This window comes from Littorina saxatilis, linkage group LG12 (genome assembly GCF_037325665.1).
Source record: "Littorina saxatilis isolate snail1 linkage group LG12, US_GU_Lsax_2.0, whole genome shotgun sequence".
Lineage (NCBI taxonomy): Eukaryota > Metazoa > Mollusca > Gastropoda > Littorinimorpha > Littorinidae > Littorina > Littorina saxatilis.
In genome coordinates this window covers 58,996,795-59,016,742 of record NC_090256.1, presented here as the reverse complement: position 1 = coordinate 59,016,742, position 19,948 = coordinate 58,996,795, and the positions used below count along the sequence as shown (strand labels likewise).

The window sequence follows — 19,948 nt, the reverse complement described above, 5'->3', positions numbered from 1 at the left end:
ATTTTTTCCTTTTTTTAAGGTTTTGTTTCTCAGTCCTTTTAAGACCTAGCCCTTATTTATCTTTTTGTTTTACACTTAAGGCTTAAATTGTTATCCGATTTGTTATTTCCTTGGTAAAAATCTAAATATGATGTTGAAAAAAGACATTTACATAAAATTGCTTAATCAAAATGTTATGACGTATTTATTTATCTTGTGTGTGTGACAATGTGTGCTTGTTTGTGTGTGAATGAGAGTGTGTGGGTGTATATGTGTGTGTGAGAGACACAGACAGAGCTAGAAAGAGAGTCAGGGCGTGTTTGTATGTGTTCCGAGTTTGACAACACAGTGTTCCACTTTACACACCCATGCGTCCAACCTGGAACAAATGCAGACATTTTTATTATGATCAGCCTGATGAGTTGCGTGACTTTTATTTTATTTTATGTGGTTCGTTTGTTTACTGATAGAGTCTAGTATGTGACAATATAAAGAACGCTTTGCAATATCCATTTTGTTGTCTGGTACGGCTGTTTCTCCTTAACTGTTCCAGGTTTAGCGACTTTCGATCGATCGATCGATCGATCGATCGATCGATCGATCGATCTATCTATCTATCTATCTATCTATCTATCTATCTATCTATCTATCTATCTATCTATCTATCTATCTATCTATCTATCTATCTATCTATCTATCTATCTATCTATCTATCTATCTATCTATCTATCTATCTATCTATCTATCTATCTATCTATCTATCTATCTATCTATCTATCTATCTATCTATCTATCTATCTATCTATCTATCTATCTATCTATCTATCTATCTATCTATCTATCTATCTATCTATCTATCTATCTATCTATCTATCTGTTTTAGGAATTCCGGGTTTCTGTGCACCCTCCGCGGGTAAGGGGGAAGAATTTACCCGATGCTCCCCAGCATGTCGTAAGAGGCGACTAACGGATTCTGTTTCTCTTTTTACCCTTGTTAAGTGTTTCTTGTATAGAATATAGTCAAAGTTTGTAAAGATTTTAGTCAAACAGTATGTGAGAAATGTTAAGTCCTTTGTACTGGAAACTTGCATTCTCCCAGTAAGGTCATATATTGTACTACTAGATGATTACCCGCTTCGCCGGGTATCGGCTTCGCCGGGAAGAAGTAGAGCCGAATACCAGGCTGCGCCTGGGACCCGGCTTTGCCGGGTGTACGCCGGCTTCGCCGGCGCACGAAGGAAAGAAGATAAATGCGCAAAACACTGGAGACCTTCTAAAAATAGTAACGTGCAGTGACCTTCTAAAAATAGTAACGTAGTAACGGGAATATGGATTGACGCCACACGAAGGAAGGGAGATAAACGCAAAACACTGGAGAAGATAAGGAAGAGTTACTGGGAATGGTGAAATGAACAGAAAAACCAAAATCGGTTCAGCGCTGCGCGCTGAGAGCACGTGTTGAAATATCTCATCGATGAGGTTGTGTCCGGGGTCTCTCTGAATAAGCCCACCAAATTTGAAGCAGATCCATCGAGAACTTTGGCCGTGCATCGCGCACAGACACACAGACAGACACAAGTCGTATATATATATAGACGTTGCAAGCCCCTGGAGCAATTTTTTTATTAGTGCTTTTGTGAACAAGAAACAATTAACAAGTGGCTCTATCCCATCTCCCCCCTTTCCCCGTCGCGATATAACCTTGAACGGTTGAAAACGACGTTAAACACCAAATAAAGAAAGAATGATTTCAGGGCAAGCAATGCCTCCAAATGTTAATTTTATTTGGACAAAATTAAGTCTATTTTGTTTCAAACAAGAAGTCTTCGATGTGTAGGATTTAGTCCCAATAAAAATTGATGCCTTGATTTGGAGGCGGAAAACGTCATGACAATAAATCTCCTGAAAACCGCTACTCCGAACTTTTCTTCAAAAAGATTCAAGAAAAAAGAAGAGAAAAAAAGAAGAAATCTTAAGGTTAAATGTTCATCTTGCTTCTGCTAAATGACAAGGTAACTTGAAGCGAAATAAAGGGAACCAGATCCTAATAATATTCCGAAGAATACTGACGCCGAATTGATGCAGCAGGCATCGAGCTTAGGGACAGCGAGGGGGCGTTACGTGTAGGATGTGGTGTATTAGCTTGACAACTGACCCAATTTTATTTGTTCAGAAATTATGAAACTTGATGATAATAATGGGTTTTAAGATTTGTATTGCGGTTTTGTCTCTGTGTGGTGGCAATATAATAATAGCTTTCCTCGTAACTTCCTATTTGCTGCGCGGCTTCCATGGCTGATCGAACACGTTTTACGCCCTCTTTGATTCAGTTGACCTACTGTGGGACAGGTCGGAATGACATGGTAAACACGAATTCAAATCATTTATCGAAATCAGACACGACAAAATGTGTGATAAAGTTCTGAAAGTCTTTAACCCTTCGTGGGTTGTTTGGTCATACATATTTTGATCTATTGCCAATTTCAATCATTTGACAAATTCGTTCGAAATGATATGAGAATGTAAACCTACTTTCTTTTTGAACTCAATGACAAAGCTTGATGACATTTTGACTTCACGTGGTATGTTAGTCTTTTACGTGTTTAAAAGCCACGTGCTTTCTTCGCCCTGCCCTGAAAAAGGGGGACTTCTTCGTACAGATCAGAAACTCTGAATGACTCATGTGTTGTGGAAGCCATCTTAAACTTTTACGTCGCGACTGTGATGGTTTAGTATTTGCGTGGGAACTAAACAGGGTTTGGTTACAAACGTTCATTCAGAACTTTCCGGACCAAGGTGGATATGCAGACAATGTCCGCATATTTTGGTCGCACGCCCACTGTGATCAGACATTTTTTCCCTCGCAGCAACCGTATGCCACAGTTTATCTCAGCGACCGTATGCCAGTGGTCTCATTGGCACCCGTTTATCTAGTGTGACAGTGTGGGTCCAGGTACGTAGCAGATACATTTGAACTTAGTATCACTTTCTGCTGTAGACTTTATTTCTTGTCTACCCAGGAGAAAGACTCGTGTAAATGTTACTGTCTTGTCTCAGAATATACCCGGAAGGTAATTACTTCCCTTGAATGCCGGAAGTGGATTGTCTAAAGAAAATAGGTCAGATTTTGGCATGGCTGAATAATTATGTAATATGGATGTGGTTCCGAAATGTGGCGATCATTCTGTCATTTTTGCAACACAGGTAAAGCTAGACCGCGGCATTTATTGCGATGGATGCTTGGCATTCACGTGCACCTTGTGCTCAGTGCCTAAAATGTCAAATCAAATGTTGTTGTTAATTTTTTCTTCAAATCCCTTTGGCGATAAAACCATGTCACCGTACAGGTCGTAGAAGCAAACTACAAAGTAACTCACTGGTGCTTCCACTGTGTGTTAAAAAAAATGCAAGAGAAAGACACTTTGCGTGTAGTGTTTCGTCTTCCTGAAAGCGGAGACAGCTAGCTCGCTGACCTTTTTAATAACAGCAGCAGACGAGAACAGCCTCTCACAGGAAAGCCAGCAAGGGGAAGCAGCCCCAGTAGCAAGATGACGACCCACACATCGAGGCAGACGACACCGACTGAGTCACGTGACACGCCGGGAACGGTTGAATTTCAAAGGTCGCCTTGCCAGCCGGATGGCTTTGAGCTCCGGAAGAGCTGCAGAGACTGAGAGGGAGATAACAGCATGTAACATTGTCACCACAGAGACCCTGGCTTCAACAAGATTCACTACCATCATCGACGTTGAAAATCAGAGACAACAGAAAACGAATGGGGGAGATGCGAAGACAGAAAAGGCGGAGTAGAGATTGAATGGGAAAGAGCGCGAGAAAACTTGAAAAGAATGAGAGAGAGAAGGGGGGGGGGGGCGGGGGGAGAGATAACAGCGTGCAAGAGTGTCATCACAGAGATCCTGGCTTCAACAAGATTCATCTTCGACGTTACAAATCAGACAACTGAAAAGGAGGGGGCGGAGAGGGGAGCTTCGAAAAGGGGGAGAAGAGATTGAATGGGACAACAACAGCACACACACAAACTCATGTACGGATAGTTCAATTTCAATGACTTAAACTGTGAGTTGTACTTACGATCTGGAATGCATGTTCCTTTCTCCCTGTCAACAAGGATTTTCTGTCCTCTGCAGTGGCAAACTGTTTTTAACTCGCTTCGCCATCAACGCTCTACGTTGCTGGGGGAAAATCGTATTTCTTATTCTTCATTTACTATGCCTGCATTATCAGGAATTTGTTAGAAACGACCCCATGTACCATCTCGGTTTTGGATCAGATCAAAGCCGTTACCTCAAAATGATTCTTCTGTAATTGGGTATTAATGTCATGTTACGCACGTAATAATATTCTGGATGTTCACGAATAGGGTGCATAATCCAAGACCAATCCGAGTTTTACAATAACGAAGACACGAGGATTATGACCACACAAGAAGAAAACTGTAACTTTGTCACCATCTTCGCGGATTCGAAGACGGAGATCAAAGACGAAAGTGACATCAAAACCGAGGGAGAAGAATGGGGTCTCTCTCGTGTGGAGCCGCCATAACGCTAATGGATTTTATCCTGACATCGTCTTTAACCAAACGACACTTCTCGTGTGACACTTTTTGAGACTTTGGGCCGTGAGATGGTTTTCAGTGCGATGAACTATAGATATCGCAAAGAGTAGACACAAATGGACAGCTCATGTGCCATTGTGGTAGTATTTGCTGAATAGAGTCACTTTACCTGTCTCCCAGTATGGTCCCCGCCGTTACCTTCAAGAATATTCATGAGCTTGTCGAAGTGTGGTTGATAATGCGTCTTATGGTAGTCCAAATAAACATACGATTTGTGCGTTCGTATTGATGGCTTTTTATTTATGTTTCAAAAAAATGTCCATGCATGTTTGGAAAGGAAGAGGCGTGCATGGTATTCGTGTGTGTGTGTGTGTGTGTGTGTGTGTGTGTGTGTGTGTGTGTGTGTGTGTGTGTGTGTGTGTGTGTGTGTGTGTGTGTATGTATTTGGTTGGAATAGAAGGGAGGGGAAGTAGCGTGCATAAATGCAGGTTCATGTGTCTATGTGGGTGCGTGTCCATCCGCCTCAGTAAAACGATGTCGCCTTTCTAAGCTCATATTCCAATCTGACCAGAAAGCCATCAGCCTCAAATCACCATCGGCAAAAGGACATAAGGCTGAAGACAGACTTGCGGATTTAGCAGCGTCAAATCCTCGGCTTTTCTCAGTAGGCTGAAAGCCGCTGCGGCTGTCTTTGATCAGCGCGAATCATCAGAGTGAAACCTTCACAAGGCCCTCCTGCTTATCACCCCCCCCCCCCCCTTCTCCCAGCCAGGGCTTGTCTGCTAAGAAGATTATTTTTCTGCCTGCCAGTGATTAGCGCCACATTCTGGTGGCCACCACCCCTGCGAGTCTAGCAAATTATTTCCGTCCAAGCTTTTGGTCACATCCCAGGGTGCTGCGGGGTATACAACCGTGTGAGGGGGATGGGGTGGGGGTGGATATTTAAGTTGTGTGTGTTGGGAGGGGGGTCGGGTAGGAAGATACTAAAGAAAGTGGGTCTAAACAAGGAGGGTGTGGTTTGAAAACAGGGTAGTAAGCTAACTAAGCTGGTTATATCCTTGATGGGTAAAACACCACAGGGGTAAGGGGGAGGGAGATGCAGGCGGGGGTTGGGTAGGAGGGAGTGGAGTTAGGGAGGAGGGAGGTGGCATGAGGGCAGGGGAGTAAAGTCACTAAGATGGTCACATCCCTGGGGGGAAGGGGGATGCAGGCGGGGGTTGGTGGGAGGAGTCGAGCTGTGGAGGAGGGAGGTGGCATGAGGACAGGGGATTCACTAAGTCTCTAAGATAGTCACATCCCTGGCTGCTGCGAGGTATATAGTTGTGGTGAGGGGGAGACGGGAGAAAGAAGGGATAAGCTGGGATGAGGTATACTGTTGAGATAAAAGTAGGGGGGGAGGGGGATATAAGTTAAGGATGCGTCAGGTCTCTAAACTGGTCACACACATCCTTGGCTGCTGCAAGGGGGCGACAGAGAGAGGGGAGATACGTAAGGGGATGGGGTTAAGATAGAGAAGGGGAGGAATACTAAATAGTCTTGAGGACAGGCAAGCAGTGTCACTTACGAGGATAGTTGTATACTTGCTGCTAGGTATACAACGTGGGAGTGGGTAGGAGAAGGAAGGTGTGCCAGTGTTTGAAGTCGGGAGGGGGAGTCTTTGTAGGACAGGGGAGCCTCTGAGGCTTTTAGGATGGCAGAGGTACCTGGGGAGATGGGAGAGGGGCACACAGATGAAGAGAGGGAGTTCGGAGAGAGAGGGGGTGGCTTAGAGACAGGGGAGTAAGGTCACGTAGATTACAAGGAGAGTTGGAGGGGTTGGGGCCAGTTAGGGGATGGACAGGGAAGAGGAAAATATCTCGGGGACTGTGGCGTAAAGTCACTAAGCTGACTGCGGGAGTTCGGGAGTGGGGGGGGGGGGGGGTGGGGGGATAGACGAGGGAAGGGTTTAAAAGAGAAAGGGATAACACGATGACAGGAGAGTAACGTCTTTGAAAAACAGGCGAACAGGACATTGAGAGGGTGAAAGAGGACTTTGGGGATATGTGACTTTTCTAAGTCGCCGGTAAACGGTATATGTAACTGTCTTAGCGGACTGTGGAGGAGGAGAATAAAAGAGTAGCGGAAGGAGATGTTCAGGAGGGACGATAATGACTTAGGTACAAGGCGTAAAACATCTAAGATGAGCAGTCAGGGGAGTAGGGGCCCGGGTAGCTCAGGTGGTAGAGCACTGGACTTGTGATCGAAAGGTCGCTGGTTCGAATCCGGGCCGGGACGGACACGGGTCAACTTTATGTGCAGACCCAGAGACGGTATCCATCTCCCACCCCCGTGTCACCACAATGGCACGTTAAAGATCTTGGTCATTCTACCATAAGTGCAGATGGCTGATACCACCTAAACACGCATACATCAAAAGCCGTGAGGGCGTAAAAACTCGAATCGTATAAACCAATTCATGTCCAATATAGGCAATTAAGACCCCTTAAAATTTACTTACTTTTACGTCAGGGGAGTGACAGAGAGATGGCTCCAGGGGATGGCTTGGGGACAGGGAAGTAAGCTCCCTAAGGGGACGGAGGGAGGTGGTGAATGGGGAGTTCATGTGTGAGAGTTTAGGGATGAGCAAGGAGGGATGGGGGGGGGGGGGGGGGGCAAGTTGAGAGGGGAGTGGCTCTGGGACGGGGAGATAAGATATGAAGGGTTAGGGATAGACAAGGGATGGGGTCAGGGTTGAGAGGTGAGTGGCTTTGGGAAAGAGAGAGTCTTCATGGATATTAAGGCTAATGAGCTGTCTTTTGCCCTGTTGATGACTGATATATTCTGGGATGGGTGCTGTAAAGAAAGGTTAGCGAAAGCTGGAAAACTGAAATTACAAAAACGACTCGGATATATAATAATTCTTTGAGTGATGGCTTCTTCGGTATATTGTTGCATTTTTTGTGTGATAACAGTGTGGAACAGCTTATTCCTTCTACTTATACTTTCCGTCTCTTCTCAGCGAATCTGGCGTCAAATGTCTGAAAAGACAAATGTTGACGTGAGGATGAAGCGAGAATTGCGTGATAAATACGGCTGCTAGCTAGGCAGGTACGATATATTCAGCCCTGATGACTGCCTGCCTGCTGTCTGCCGAAGAGTTCACTCAAGTCTTTGCAATTTATTCCCAGACCCAGAGGTCTGGGTTATGCGGAGGCATTTGACTGTGTGAACGGTGACATTCCGGAACTAGTTTTGTTGTGAAATACGTCATCAGTTTGTGTACACAGAAAGTTGTGACATCCGTCACCCTATGGGAGGGGTGAAGGCAACATTGTTGTTCATCTGTAGAAAGTTGTGAAATCCGTCACCCTATGGGAGGGGTGAAGGCAAAATAGGTCATCACTGAGTTTGTGTAACACAGGAAGTTGTGAAATAATTGTTCAACAAAAACATCAGAGGTCGATGTGTGCAGGGTCAACCGCAACAAACTCAAACCGAGCCATTCATATTTGCAAAGTATTTGAGTGACTTATATACCGACATTTTTATTTCTTATTTTCAGCACAGGTGTAGGAAAAATCATGAACCAAAATGTTATTTATTTTCTAATTTAACATTTTTTTTACAAATGTGACCATGTTCTTTTAAACAAACAGTGACATTAAACATTGTTATGTTAAAAAAAAAGAAAAAAGAAAAAAAGCTTTTGTGCACAAATCAGAAAATACATTGTACATTTTACCTACAGGCCAAACCGTGAGTTTCTGTGGCAAAGCCCGACCGAGGAAATTGCACTGGTTTTATTTTTAGATCAGTGGTCAAGAACAGGCGCTTGCATTTGGATGTGTCCAATAATAGTATGTTCGGTTGTGATCAATCAGAATAATGTAGCCAGGGATGTCGTTAGGCGACGGACATCGGACATATAACGATGAAAATCCCCAAATGTCCGATTCACATTGCCGCATGTCGGTCAGATGTCCTATCGTTTTAGCCTGAGCGTGGTCATTGTCCGATATGTACTCCATTCCTTCGGACAGCGCGATATTCGTTAATTTTCATTTCAAGATACAAATCTTCCAAAAGACCGAACGCTCTCGTGTTCAGCTGACACTGAAGTTGGCAGTGCCGAGTGCGGATCTTTTCTTTTGTTGGGAATTCCCGAACCGTTTTGTTATAACCGTCTCGGTGTAGCGCACTGAATAGTGGATTATTTTTAGATCAGTGCATGCTACAGGAGTACGGGAGACAACTCCAACTGACTAAATTTGTCGTCTGCTTTTGTTTTCGATACGAGACGAAGCACTGAATTATGCCGCTGAAAAAAACCCTAAAGCCTGCAAAAGATCAGCATTAGATAAAACCGATCAACTTTTATCCAAATCATGCAGTTTGTAATCAAAGTAAGAGCTCTAAAGTTGTTCATGATGGTTTCTTTTTTGTGGTTTCTTTGAAAGTGAAACTAAACAAATACAACATATTATACGCACACTGTGTATTTACTATATTATGTGGTAGGTTTCACGGTATTGAGACATTCTATTGACTGCACAATGTGCTCTGATTTCTAACTTGCTGAACCAATTTTCTCAGTTTTTTTTTTATATGCAATGCACAAATGTGTCATATTTTATATCAAAATGAGTGAGTGTCTTTTTATGAATAAAAAAAGTGTTCCTTGTTAACGAAACAGGTATCTTGGCTCTTCTTGTCGTTTTCTAAATTAGGGGGTATCGATAGTATAAGTTTATTTCTGCCATTAAAAAAATGATAAAGAAGTACTTATCTGTTTTTATCTTGTACACACATAAATACACTTTCAAAACATGTGACTTTTGTTAGTGTATGGAGACCTTGAAATGTGAAAAAAAACCATTTCGCCGGCCGGTTTAGGTGAAAATGGCGTTCTGATCAAGGACATCACCAAGCAAACATATAGACAGCCTCAGGCAAGGAACTTTGTTGTGAAAATCTGTTATATGTTTAAACTTTATGTAAATCATTTAGTATTAGTGGTTTTCTGTCTTCTTTCTGGAGTCAGGCTTGCATCAAGTTTGTTTGTTAGATTTTTACGTTTTGGGGGCAACTTTCGTTTCGCTTGATTTTCTATGGAAAATAAGACTCTGCGTATAATTTTTTTCTTTGTTTTGTGTTGTACTGATCCTAATTAATTACAATAACATCCATGTTCACAGTATTTCACAGTTTTATGTTTGACTGGAAGTGTGAGAGAATGGGAAATGGCTGAAATCAATACCGTGAAACCTGCCAAGTGTGTGTTGGTTTAAGCGTGTTTTATTCAATTTCTCATACACACGTTTCAAACAATAACAACATTAAGAACGTTAACAAGCAGATTGCTTATGGACACGTTCTTGAAATGATAATCAATACACATTCCGATAACAAAACATGGCGAACAAGTGATAGCTTCAACACTTATCTTGATAATCTTTAATTATATTTTATACAAATAAGATGAAGAGAGAGACAGAGAGAGAGGGAGAGAGAGAGAGGGAGAGAGAGAGGGAGAGAGATAATGCCTGGCTACATCAATTGCACAGTTAATATAATATCAGCGCCCGCGCGTGGGTGTGTGTGTGTGTGTTCGTGTGGGCGCATGACTTTGGGGTTCACATGGTTTGTTTGTTTGTTTGTTTGTTTGTTTGTTTCAGACCCACACCCATATACACACATTTCACATTTAAACCATTTGTCGGCCCCCTGTCGATATTTATCGACTAAGTTCCTGTGTGCATTGTTGTGCAAGATGACTGAGTGTGTGCAAGAAACCACTTTGACCATTCACCTAAAAATTACATGAAGGAACGTCTGGGAACCTGCTGATTTGAATCAGCAAATTTTCTTGTCCTCTCTGTAATTTGGCTACTTGCGTCTCCCTGTCCATTTTTCTCTATGGCCTGTGTAACATTTTAAGTTTTTGTGTGTGTGTTTTTTTCCGATTTTTTAATTTTGTTTGTTTGTTTGCAGGCTGTCTTCAAATTAATCCTTAAGGTAGCTCTTTCTTGTGTTTTGTTTCAAATCTAAAGGGCAATGACCTTAAGTTGAGAATAGTGCAGTGTTCAAAGAACGTGTCTTCAAGGTGCGTAATGTTATGCAATACAAGACAAAGAGCTAACATCTTTCTTGTCGGTAAGATGACGTTTATTATGAAATGATCCTGAAGTCACAATTGTGTTGGATTAAATGATTTTGACAGGGCCTGTGTTGTGTTGTGATTTGTGCTGCGGGATGAGAGGTGTCAGTTGATATTTGCTTTCACATAGTCTTGATGAATAGGGTTCTGTTCCATGAAATTATCCAAAGAGGTAAACTTAATGAATGAAGGGCAATGAGTCTAAACCTGCCGATGTCGTTCTGCTTCTGGAAGTTATACTAAGAGTTGGCTTTTCCTTGTTGAGGATGAAAGGGCGGTGGGCTTTTCCTGAAGCATGTCATGTTTGCTCGGTTCCATAATATGAAGGTATCGCTATGTTGTTTGAGCTAATTCTATATTCTTGTCTCCGTTTTGTGCGGCTAAATGAAGATCAGCGAATCGATCCGAAGATTCTGCTTCCTAATATGACTTGAAAGTAGCATAACGACCATGTTTTATCTGCTGGAATTGCAAAATGTATTGTTTTATGTGCCTTGAGTTTTGACAATGCGGTTGTGTCGGCAGACCTGAAAGCTGTATTATGACCAGGTCGTACAAGATGTGTCCATGCGCTTTATGCACCGATCTTAAAATGCATTGAATGTACTCAAAGTGAATGTTGTTTGATGTATTGCAGAGTGAAGGGGGATGAGCTGATCCTGAAGATCGCGCAGGATCCACAGTGGAACTCCAGCAAGCTGGCCCACGACATCGGTGAGTGCGAAGGATACCTTGCTACTCGTGTTGTTGTTGTTGTTGTTGTTGTTGTTGTTGTTGTTGTTGTTGTTGTTGTTGTTGTTGTTGTTGTTGTTGTTGTCGTTGTCATGGGTAGTGGTGATGGTGGCAGTGGTGATGACGGTGGTCATCTCGTTTATGTTGTTGTTGTTGTTGTTGTTAATGTTGTTGTTGTTGTCATGGGTAGTGGTGATGATGATGGTGGTCATATCGTTTATGTGTTGTTGTTGTTGTTGTTGTTGCCAGGGTGATGGTGATGGTGGCGGTGGTGATGATGGTGGTCATCTTTCTCCTCTGCTTTCCCTTCTACTTCCTTTCATCCTTCTTGCAGTTGCTCTTCTGTTTGTTTGTTGATGTTGTTGTTGTTGTTGTTGTTGTTGTTGTTGTTGTTGTTGTTGTTGTTGTTGTGATGGTGGCGGTGGTGACGATGGTAGTCTTCTCTCTCCTCTGCTTTCCCTTCTTCTTCTTCTCATCCTTCTTGCAGTTGCTCTTCTGTTCGTCCTCATTTTTCTTCTTCTTCCGGGTCATGACGACGATGATGCTGCTGATATGATGATGGTAAGGATGAAGATGAAGATGATGAGGAGGAAAACTTTTCAACTTTGTAGTGTTTTGTCCCTTATGCTATTTTTAGTTTTGGTAATATTTTGTTTTATTGTCCTCGTTTTCGCCGTCATCATAGTCATCAGCAGCAGCGCCACCGTTATCTCGTTCTTCTTTATTAACATCGAATGGTTTTGCTGTTCTTTGAATAGCCCTGCGTGGTCGCTAAAATGCAAACAATCGCGGCAGATTCATCGTCGACCCTGTCTCCTTTAGTATGTCCCCAAAGTTCTCCGTCGCCATGTTCAATCAATAAATGCATCGTGGTGCATTAAAAGCTTCCTGACGTCCGCTGCCTGTTTGCAGCTGTGCAGCAAGCCACGAAAAAGTCGAGTTCAAAGTTGTCCACAAAGATTAGGGAGTGGGCAATGGGGGGGTGTGTGTTTGAAGAAATTGAAAGGGAACAAAAAGTGGAATGGAAAAGAATGGAAAGTGGCATTTCTTGCCGCGGGGCTTCCTGTTTTTCGCTGAAGAGGTGTAGGTTTTTTCTGCTCAATTCGGCTTCTCCACTGTGTGCAACCTTGTTTTTTGGGCCATGTTAGCCCCCGAGCTAGGTGTCCCTCATTTCACTATGTCACATCTCCTTTCACTTTTTGTGTTCACAGTTCCTCGTTTTATGTTGCTTGTCTTTTTGTGCAGTGCGCGTGCTCAGTTGTTCCAATGCCCCCATCCTTTCTACGTAATGAATTATCAGTGTCCCCTATTCACCCTCTTTGGCCCTTTTTACCATTACCCTATGTTACTCCTATGTTTTGGCTCCTGGTTTGTTAGAACTGATCTTTTCTGCGGATTCGTTTTCACCGCTGAAATTCCAGAGCATTAGGGGAAGTAGCACGCGCTCACGCACGAATTCCAAAGCACTGTGGTCATTTTCAGATCTTGAGAAGCTTTTTCCCCCAGATTAGTGTGACGAGTGAGTTATAACAGCCCAATTATTCAGAGGTTTGTTTTAATCCAAGGACATAGTTATATTTTAATTAAAGGTCAACCAGCTTCTTGAGGGTAATTGAGTGGAAGGGTTCTTGTTGTTTAGTTTCTTCAAGTAAAGTTGCATCTAGCCACAACGTTTATATAGGTTTTCTTTTCCAAGACGTATAAAGACCTCGATCTTACTTTGGAAGTCTCGTACCTGTATTTTTAGCTTCCAGAAAATAGTAATTAGTTCCCAGGGGAATATTCAGACTGTCACAGAAGTGCTGGTCATAAAATGTCGGCAAGAAAGGACTAGCTTCTGCAATTCAGTTGAGATGTGCTGTTTGTCATCTCAGAAAGTAGTTGTAGGAGTTGTTGTGGTGGCAACTAGAAATAGGTAAAAAAAAAGTTTAAAAAAAAAGTTATGTAAAAGACAAGAATCGTCACTGATATTACTACAGACAGGATGTACATGGTCCAGTAGTAGATTGGTCAACTCAGCTCATTCTGGAATCTTACCACCACTTCCCCGAAATGAGTGAAGACACTCAACTCGCTATCACGTAGCAGGGCAGTCAATATCTAGCAGCGAAGAAATGACTACAAGTGCTGTAACGGTTCTCCGAGTGATGTCTCGTTGTACAGACACGCCAGCACAGTTAAGTCAGGTAACTGACGACAGCTTCCGCTAACCGGGTGGCAAGGTTTCCGCAAAGATGGACAGAGCAGGCAGGATCCAGTAGGGAAGAGATTACTTCCAGTACTTTAATAGTTCTCCGAGAGCTGTCTCGTCCTTGTTCTCATAGACAGGTCAGTCCAGCTGAGTTCTCATTGATCTCATAGACAGGTCAGTCCAGCTGAGTTCTCATTGATCTCATAGACATGTCAGTCCAGCTGAATTCTCATTGATCTCATAGACAGGTCAGTCCAGCTGAGTTCTCATTGATCTCATAGACAGGTCAGTCCAGCTGAATTTTCATTGATCTCATAGACAGGTCAGTCCAGCTGAATTCTCATTGATCTCATAGACAGGTCAGTCCAGCTGAGTTCTCATTGATCTCATAGACAGGTCAGTCCAGCTGAGTTCTCATTGATCTCATAGACAGGTCAGTCCAGCTGAGTTCTCATTGATCTCATGAACAAAGGGAAGTGAGGTCTCTCAATGTATACGACATGTGTAATAAAGTGAGAGGTATTCGGAACCTGTTTCCTGGCACTTGAGAGAATATAAAGCTTTGAAATGAACAAGCGACTTTCATCCTCATAAAATATAAGTTCTTATTGTTTTTTTTCTTGTTGACTATCCAGTACAACTAAGTCGGATCACTTACGAAATTCAGCTTCCGCATGCTGGGTGACTGCTTCCATGGCCACCGCGAGGCCAAGATAGAGACCGAGACGTCACGATCGCGGAGAAGAGAGCTGACTCTGTGACTACAAGTACTGGTGCGGATCCTCTGAGTCCCTCCTTGACGTGGCGGTCGGACACGAGCGGAACCCGCCTGGCTGAATGCGCCCAATTAGCTTTTGAACGCATCAGCGCTATCAATGTCCCGGAATCACTGCCGGACATTTTGTCTCGTCGTTTTTAGCTTCTGTTTCTTTTCGCTCGCCTTCTCTCTTGACTTTACTTTTCTCTAGCTGTCAGCTCCTCTAGGCTCCTCTGCCAGGCTTTTGTCACATCTCTTCCTGCCGGCGGAAATGGCGTTTTGGAGAGAGCGAGGGAGGGAGAGAGAGAAAGAGAGAGAGAGAGAGAGAGAGAGGGAGAAAGAGAGAGAGAGAAGGAGATATAGAGAGAGAGCTGGCTTTCCAGTGTCGATTGACAAACAGATAGGGAGGGGACAGTGTCTACCATCTCGAAACAAGAGAAATACCGTTTTGGAGAGAGAGAGAGAGAGAGAGAGAGAGAGAGAGAGTGAGAGAGAAAGAGAGAGAGAGAGAAAGAGAGAGAGAGAGGGAAGAGAGAACAAGTCGCGTAAGGCGAAAATACAATATTTAGTCAAGTAGCTGTCGAACTCACAGAATGAAACTGAACGCAATGCCATTTTACTCGTAGCATCGTCAGGCCACCGCTCATGGCAAAGGCAGTGAAATTGACAAGAAGAGCGGGGTAGTAGTTGCGCTAAGAAGGATAGCACGCTTTTCTGTACCTCTCTTTGTTTTAACTTTCTGAGCGTGTTTTTAATCCAAACATATCATATCTATATGTTTTTGGAATCAGGAACCGACAAGGAATAAGATGAAAGTGTTTTTAAATTGATTTGGACAATTTAATTTTGATAATAATTTTTATATATTTAATTTTCAGAGCTTGTTTTTAATCCGAATATAACATATTTATATGTTTTTGGAATCAGCAAATGATGGAGAATAAGATAAACGTAAATTTGGATCGTTTTATAAATTTTTAATTTTTTTTACAATTTTCCGATTTTTAATGACCAAAGTCATTAATTAATTTTTAAGCCACCAAGCTGAAATGCAATACCGAACCCCGGGCTTCGTCGAAGATTACTTGACCAAAATTTGAACCAATTTGGTTGAAAAATGAGGGCGTGACAGTGCCGCCTCAACTTTCACGAAAAGCCGGATATGACGTCATCAAAGACATTTATCAAAAAAATGAAAAAAACTTTCGGGGATTTCATACCCAGGAACTCTCATGTCAAATTTCATAAAGATCGGTCCAGTAGTTTAGTCTGAATCGCTCTACACACACACACACACACACGCACGCACACACGCACGCACGCACATACACCACGACCCTCGTTTCGATTCCCCCTCGATGTTAAAATATTTAGTCAAAACTTGACTAAATATAAAAAAGAGAGATAGTTTGTGAGAGAGAGGGAAGGGAAGGAGAGAGGGGGGAGGGAGAGAGGGAGAGAGAGAGTTTAAGAGGGGGAGAGAGAGATCTGGGTGCCAAACGCGTTGCTTGACAGCCAGATTGTGCGAGGACAGTCTCTACCAGCGCGAAACAAGAGGAGGCAACTCTCCTTATCCTGTCGGGCACAAGGAGAAATGGCGGCTGTGACAGCCAAACTCTGAAGCGAGCTCATTTCGGAGGAACCTTCATTTCATTTTCTGATTTTTTTCTGTTTCTGTTTCTTTCTGGAGTGTTTTGTTCGTTTTGATGTTCTTCTTTTAGATTTGGTCAACTTTTGACTAATTGTATTCCGGTAGACTGGGAATCAAGCTGAGGGTGACGGTGTGTTTGTGTGTCTTCGGGTTTCGGTTAGCTAGGCATTACTAGCCTCGGTGATGACTAATTCCGGGTTTCCAGTGTCGATCTTCAAATTTCAGGTCGACAGATTGAGTACATCTTATTCGTGTTCCTGATATTCTTGTTCTTCTTATCATTACTATCAGTTTTTTATTTTCCTTCTCCTCCTCTTCCTCCTTTTCTTCCTCCTCCTCTGCTTCCTCCTCATCATCTTATTTTTCTTCTTCTTCTTCTTCTTCTTCTTCTTTGCTATTCTCTCTGCATCTAATGAGAATTGTGCTCCTCCCAGTACCCTTTCTTTCTCCTGTCGTTTTCTTTCTCGGTCATCAGTAAATTGCACGTGCTCAACGTGGAACAACTGGCGGCCGTGCTGAAGTAGCGGGGCTTCTCGGCTTGTCTCTTTCTGCACTTCTATTCTCACCACTAATTGTCTTGCTGTATTGCCCAATGGCCGATGATATTACATGCATTGGAACATTCGCCACCTTTTACTCCGTATTCTTTGCAACACATATTTTTAACCACCTTTTTCGTCCTTAGGGCTACACTACAATATTAAAACCATCGTTACAAAAATCCCTATTTCTGTTTAAAACAAAACAAAACCTCTCTCTTGCGTTGTATTGTAGCACTGACAACGATCAAGAAAACATCTAAGTGCCTTCACATAAGCCTACTACATTCAAAACTTCGCTACTAGAATGTAGCTCTTTTGTTGAATGGAATGGATGCATTTTCACTCATAGCAAAAACACTACTTCCATGGTGCGTCTGTACATAGTTATAATAACATCTCATATCGACCGACCCTCCATTGCGCTTCTCTATCCCGTCTCATTTCTCGTCCTTAAAACTATACGATATTACTTTTACGTCATTGATTTGCTCTAATTCCAAAACATTCAAAGAAACAAAGAAACGCATGCCCCCAACTCACCATGCTTCCCTGCATAGCGTAGCCTATGGTACTTCAAGCCTCTCAAAATCTTTTTTGCGAGTCTTCATCCCAACTCATATTCACATCGTCCTACAAGCTACATAGTCGTAGTCAAACAGAAACAAGTCGCGTTAGGCGAAAATACAACATTTAGTCAAGCTGTCGTACTCACAGAATGAAACTGAACGCACTGCATTTTTTTTTCACCAAGACGTAGCATCGTCCGTCCACCGCTCGTGGCAAAGGCAGTGAAATTGACTAATAATAATAATAATAAATGAGCATTTATATAGCGCAACATCATAACTTTACAATTATGCTCTTTGCGCTTGACACATTTAAAATTAAAACACAGTTATACAAGCATTTACATCTACATTCATAGTCAACAACGCTTAATTAAAAGCATACACCATCAAAGATACATTACAAAAGATTCTTCCACTAACTAAATAATAAAAACATGAATAAAATAGGTAGTGAAAAATCACTAAAACAACAAATAACACTAAAATTAAAACACAGTTATACAAGCATTTACATCTACATTCATAGTCAACAACGCTTAATTAAAAGCATACACCTTCAAACATACATTACAAAAGATTCTTCCACTAACTAAGTAATAAAAACATGAATAAAATAGGTGGTGAAAAATCACTAAAACAACAAATAACACTACATGTAGCCTACTGATGGACTGAGAAAACAAAATCAGGGGTTGTATTTCTTGAAGAGGTGCGTTTTAAGTGCTCGTTTGAATGCTTGGGGTGACTGAGAGTGGCGGATGTGAAAGGGGAGAGAATTCCATTGTGTGGGTGCGCAGAAAGTAAAAGTGCGTTGTCCGTATGTTTTGGTTTTGGTGTGTGGAATGGTAAGGATGCGACAGTCAGAAGAGGCACGGAGTTGTCTTGCTGGAGAATAGACGGTGAGGAGTTCAGAGAAGTAAGCAGGAGACGAACCAGAAAAGAAGTTAAAGCAGAGGGTAGACAGTTTGTAGTCAATGCGGGCTTGAATAGGTAACCAGTGCAGTGTGTGAAGAAGTGGTGTTGCGTGATCTCGTTTTTGTGCTTTGAGAATGAGGCGTGCTGCCGAGTTTTGGACTTTTTGTAGTTTATGCAGGAGGTACAGAGGACAGCCAGAGAGAAGAGAGTTGCAGTAGTCAAGTTTAGAAAGAACAAAGGCACAGACAAGAGTGTTAGTTGTTTGAGAGGAGAGTGTGTGGCGAATGGTGCTGATCTTACGAAGCTCAAAATAAGCTGCTCTACAGACTAAAGATATATGTTTGTTAAGGGTCATGTCAGATGAAAGGGTGAATCCAAGGTTTCTAGCTGATGGTGAGAAAAGAATGTCGGTGTTGCCTATTTGAACAGAAACAGGTTGGGGAGAGGGAAATGTAGTGTTCTTCTTTTTGCACAGTAAGACTTCAGTCTTATCATCATTCAGCTTAAGTTTGTTATCAACCATCCAAGATTTAACATCAGTGATGCATGTCTGAATGGTCTGGATGGCGGAATGTGTCTCTGCTGGGGGACTGGGTTTATACAGCTGGGTGTCATCAGCAAAAGACTGATTTAAAACAGAATGGTTTTGAATCAGTGTGGAGAGGGGCTTAGTGTACATGATGAAAAGGATGGGACCAAGTACTGAACCTTGAGGAACGCCGAAAGAAAGTGGGGCTGGAGCAGACATCTGGCCATCGACAAGCACAGCCTGAGTCCTGCCAATGAGATAGGACTCAAGCCATGCTAGCGGTGGACCGGAGATGCCGTACAGAGTCTGAAGTCTATGGAGAAGCGTGACATGGTCAATCGTGTCGAACGCTAGCCAGAATAGTGCGGTAGTGGTTGCGCTGAGCAGGATAGCACGCTTTTCAGTATCTCTGTTCTTTTTAACTTTCTGAGCTTGTTTTTAATTAAGATATATCATATGTATATGTTTTTGGAATCAGGAACTGACAAGGAATAAGATGAAATTATTTATATCGATTCCGGAAATTTAATTTTAATCATAATTTTCATATGTTTAATTTTCAGAGGTGGTTTTTCATCAAAATATGACATATTGATATGGTTTTTGAATCAGACAATGATGAGGAATAAGATGAAATTTATTTTGGATCGTTTTATAAAAATAAAATGTAATTACAATTTTCAGATTTTTAATGACCAAACTCATTAATCAATGTTTAAGCCTCCAAGCTGAAATGCAATACCAAAGTCCGGCTTTTGTCGAAGAGTGCTTGACAAAAGTTACAATCAATTTGATTGAAAAATGAGGGCGTGACAGTGCGGCCTCAACTTTCACAAAAAACCGGATATGACGTCATCAAAGACATTTATAAAAAAAAAATTAAAAAAACCTCCGGGGATATCATACCCAGAAATTACCATGGGAAATTTCATGAAGATCGGTCCAGTAGTTTTCTCTGAATCGCTCTACACACACACTCGCGCACATACATACGCACACACATACACCACGACCCTCGTCTCGATTCCCCGTCTATGTTAAAACATTTAGTCAAAACTTGACTAAATGTAAGCAAGTCGCGTAAGGCGAAATTACTACATTTAGTCAAGCTGTGGAACTCACAGAATGAAACTGAACGCACTGCTTTTCTCACCAAGACCACATACTCGTAGTTTCGTCAGTCCACCGCTCGTGGCAAAGGCAGTGAAATCGACAAGCCATGCAGAATAGTGCGGTAGTGGTCGCGCTGAGCAAGATAACACCCTTTTCTGTATGTCTATTCTTTTTAGCTTACTGAGTTTGTTTTTAATTCAAACATATCATATCTATATGTTTTTTTGAATCAGGGACCGACAAGGAATATGATGAAAT

General features: G+C 42.2%; 2 protein-coding genes across 2 annotated transcripts in view; both read left to right on the top strand.

Moving 5' to 3' along the window:
• Positions 1-19,948, top strand: part of LOC138982390 (receptor-type tyrosine-protein phosphatase N2-like) — a 179,670-nt gene that overhangs the window by 13,796 nt on the left and 145,926 nt on the right. The window contains exon 3 of the mRNA XM_070355658.1: positions 11,329-11,405. The gene's annotated coding sequence lies outside the window, so the exon portion shown is untranslated. The remainder of the gene's footprint in view (positions 1-11,328; positions 11,406-19,948) is intronic.
• The window catches only part of LOC138983149 (uncharacterized), a 242,506-nt gene that overhangs the window by 159,459 nt on the left and 63,099 nt on the right, over positions 1-19,948 (top strand). Inside the window, exon 10 of the mRNA XM_070356558.1 lies at positions 11,329-11,405. Within this exon, the coding sequence (XP_070212659.1) occupies positions 11,329-11,405 (77 nt within the window). The remainder of the gene's footprint in view (positions 1-11,328; positions 11,406-19,948) is intronic.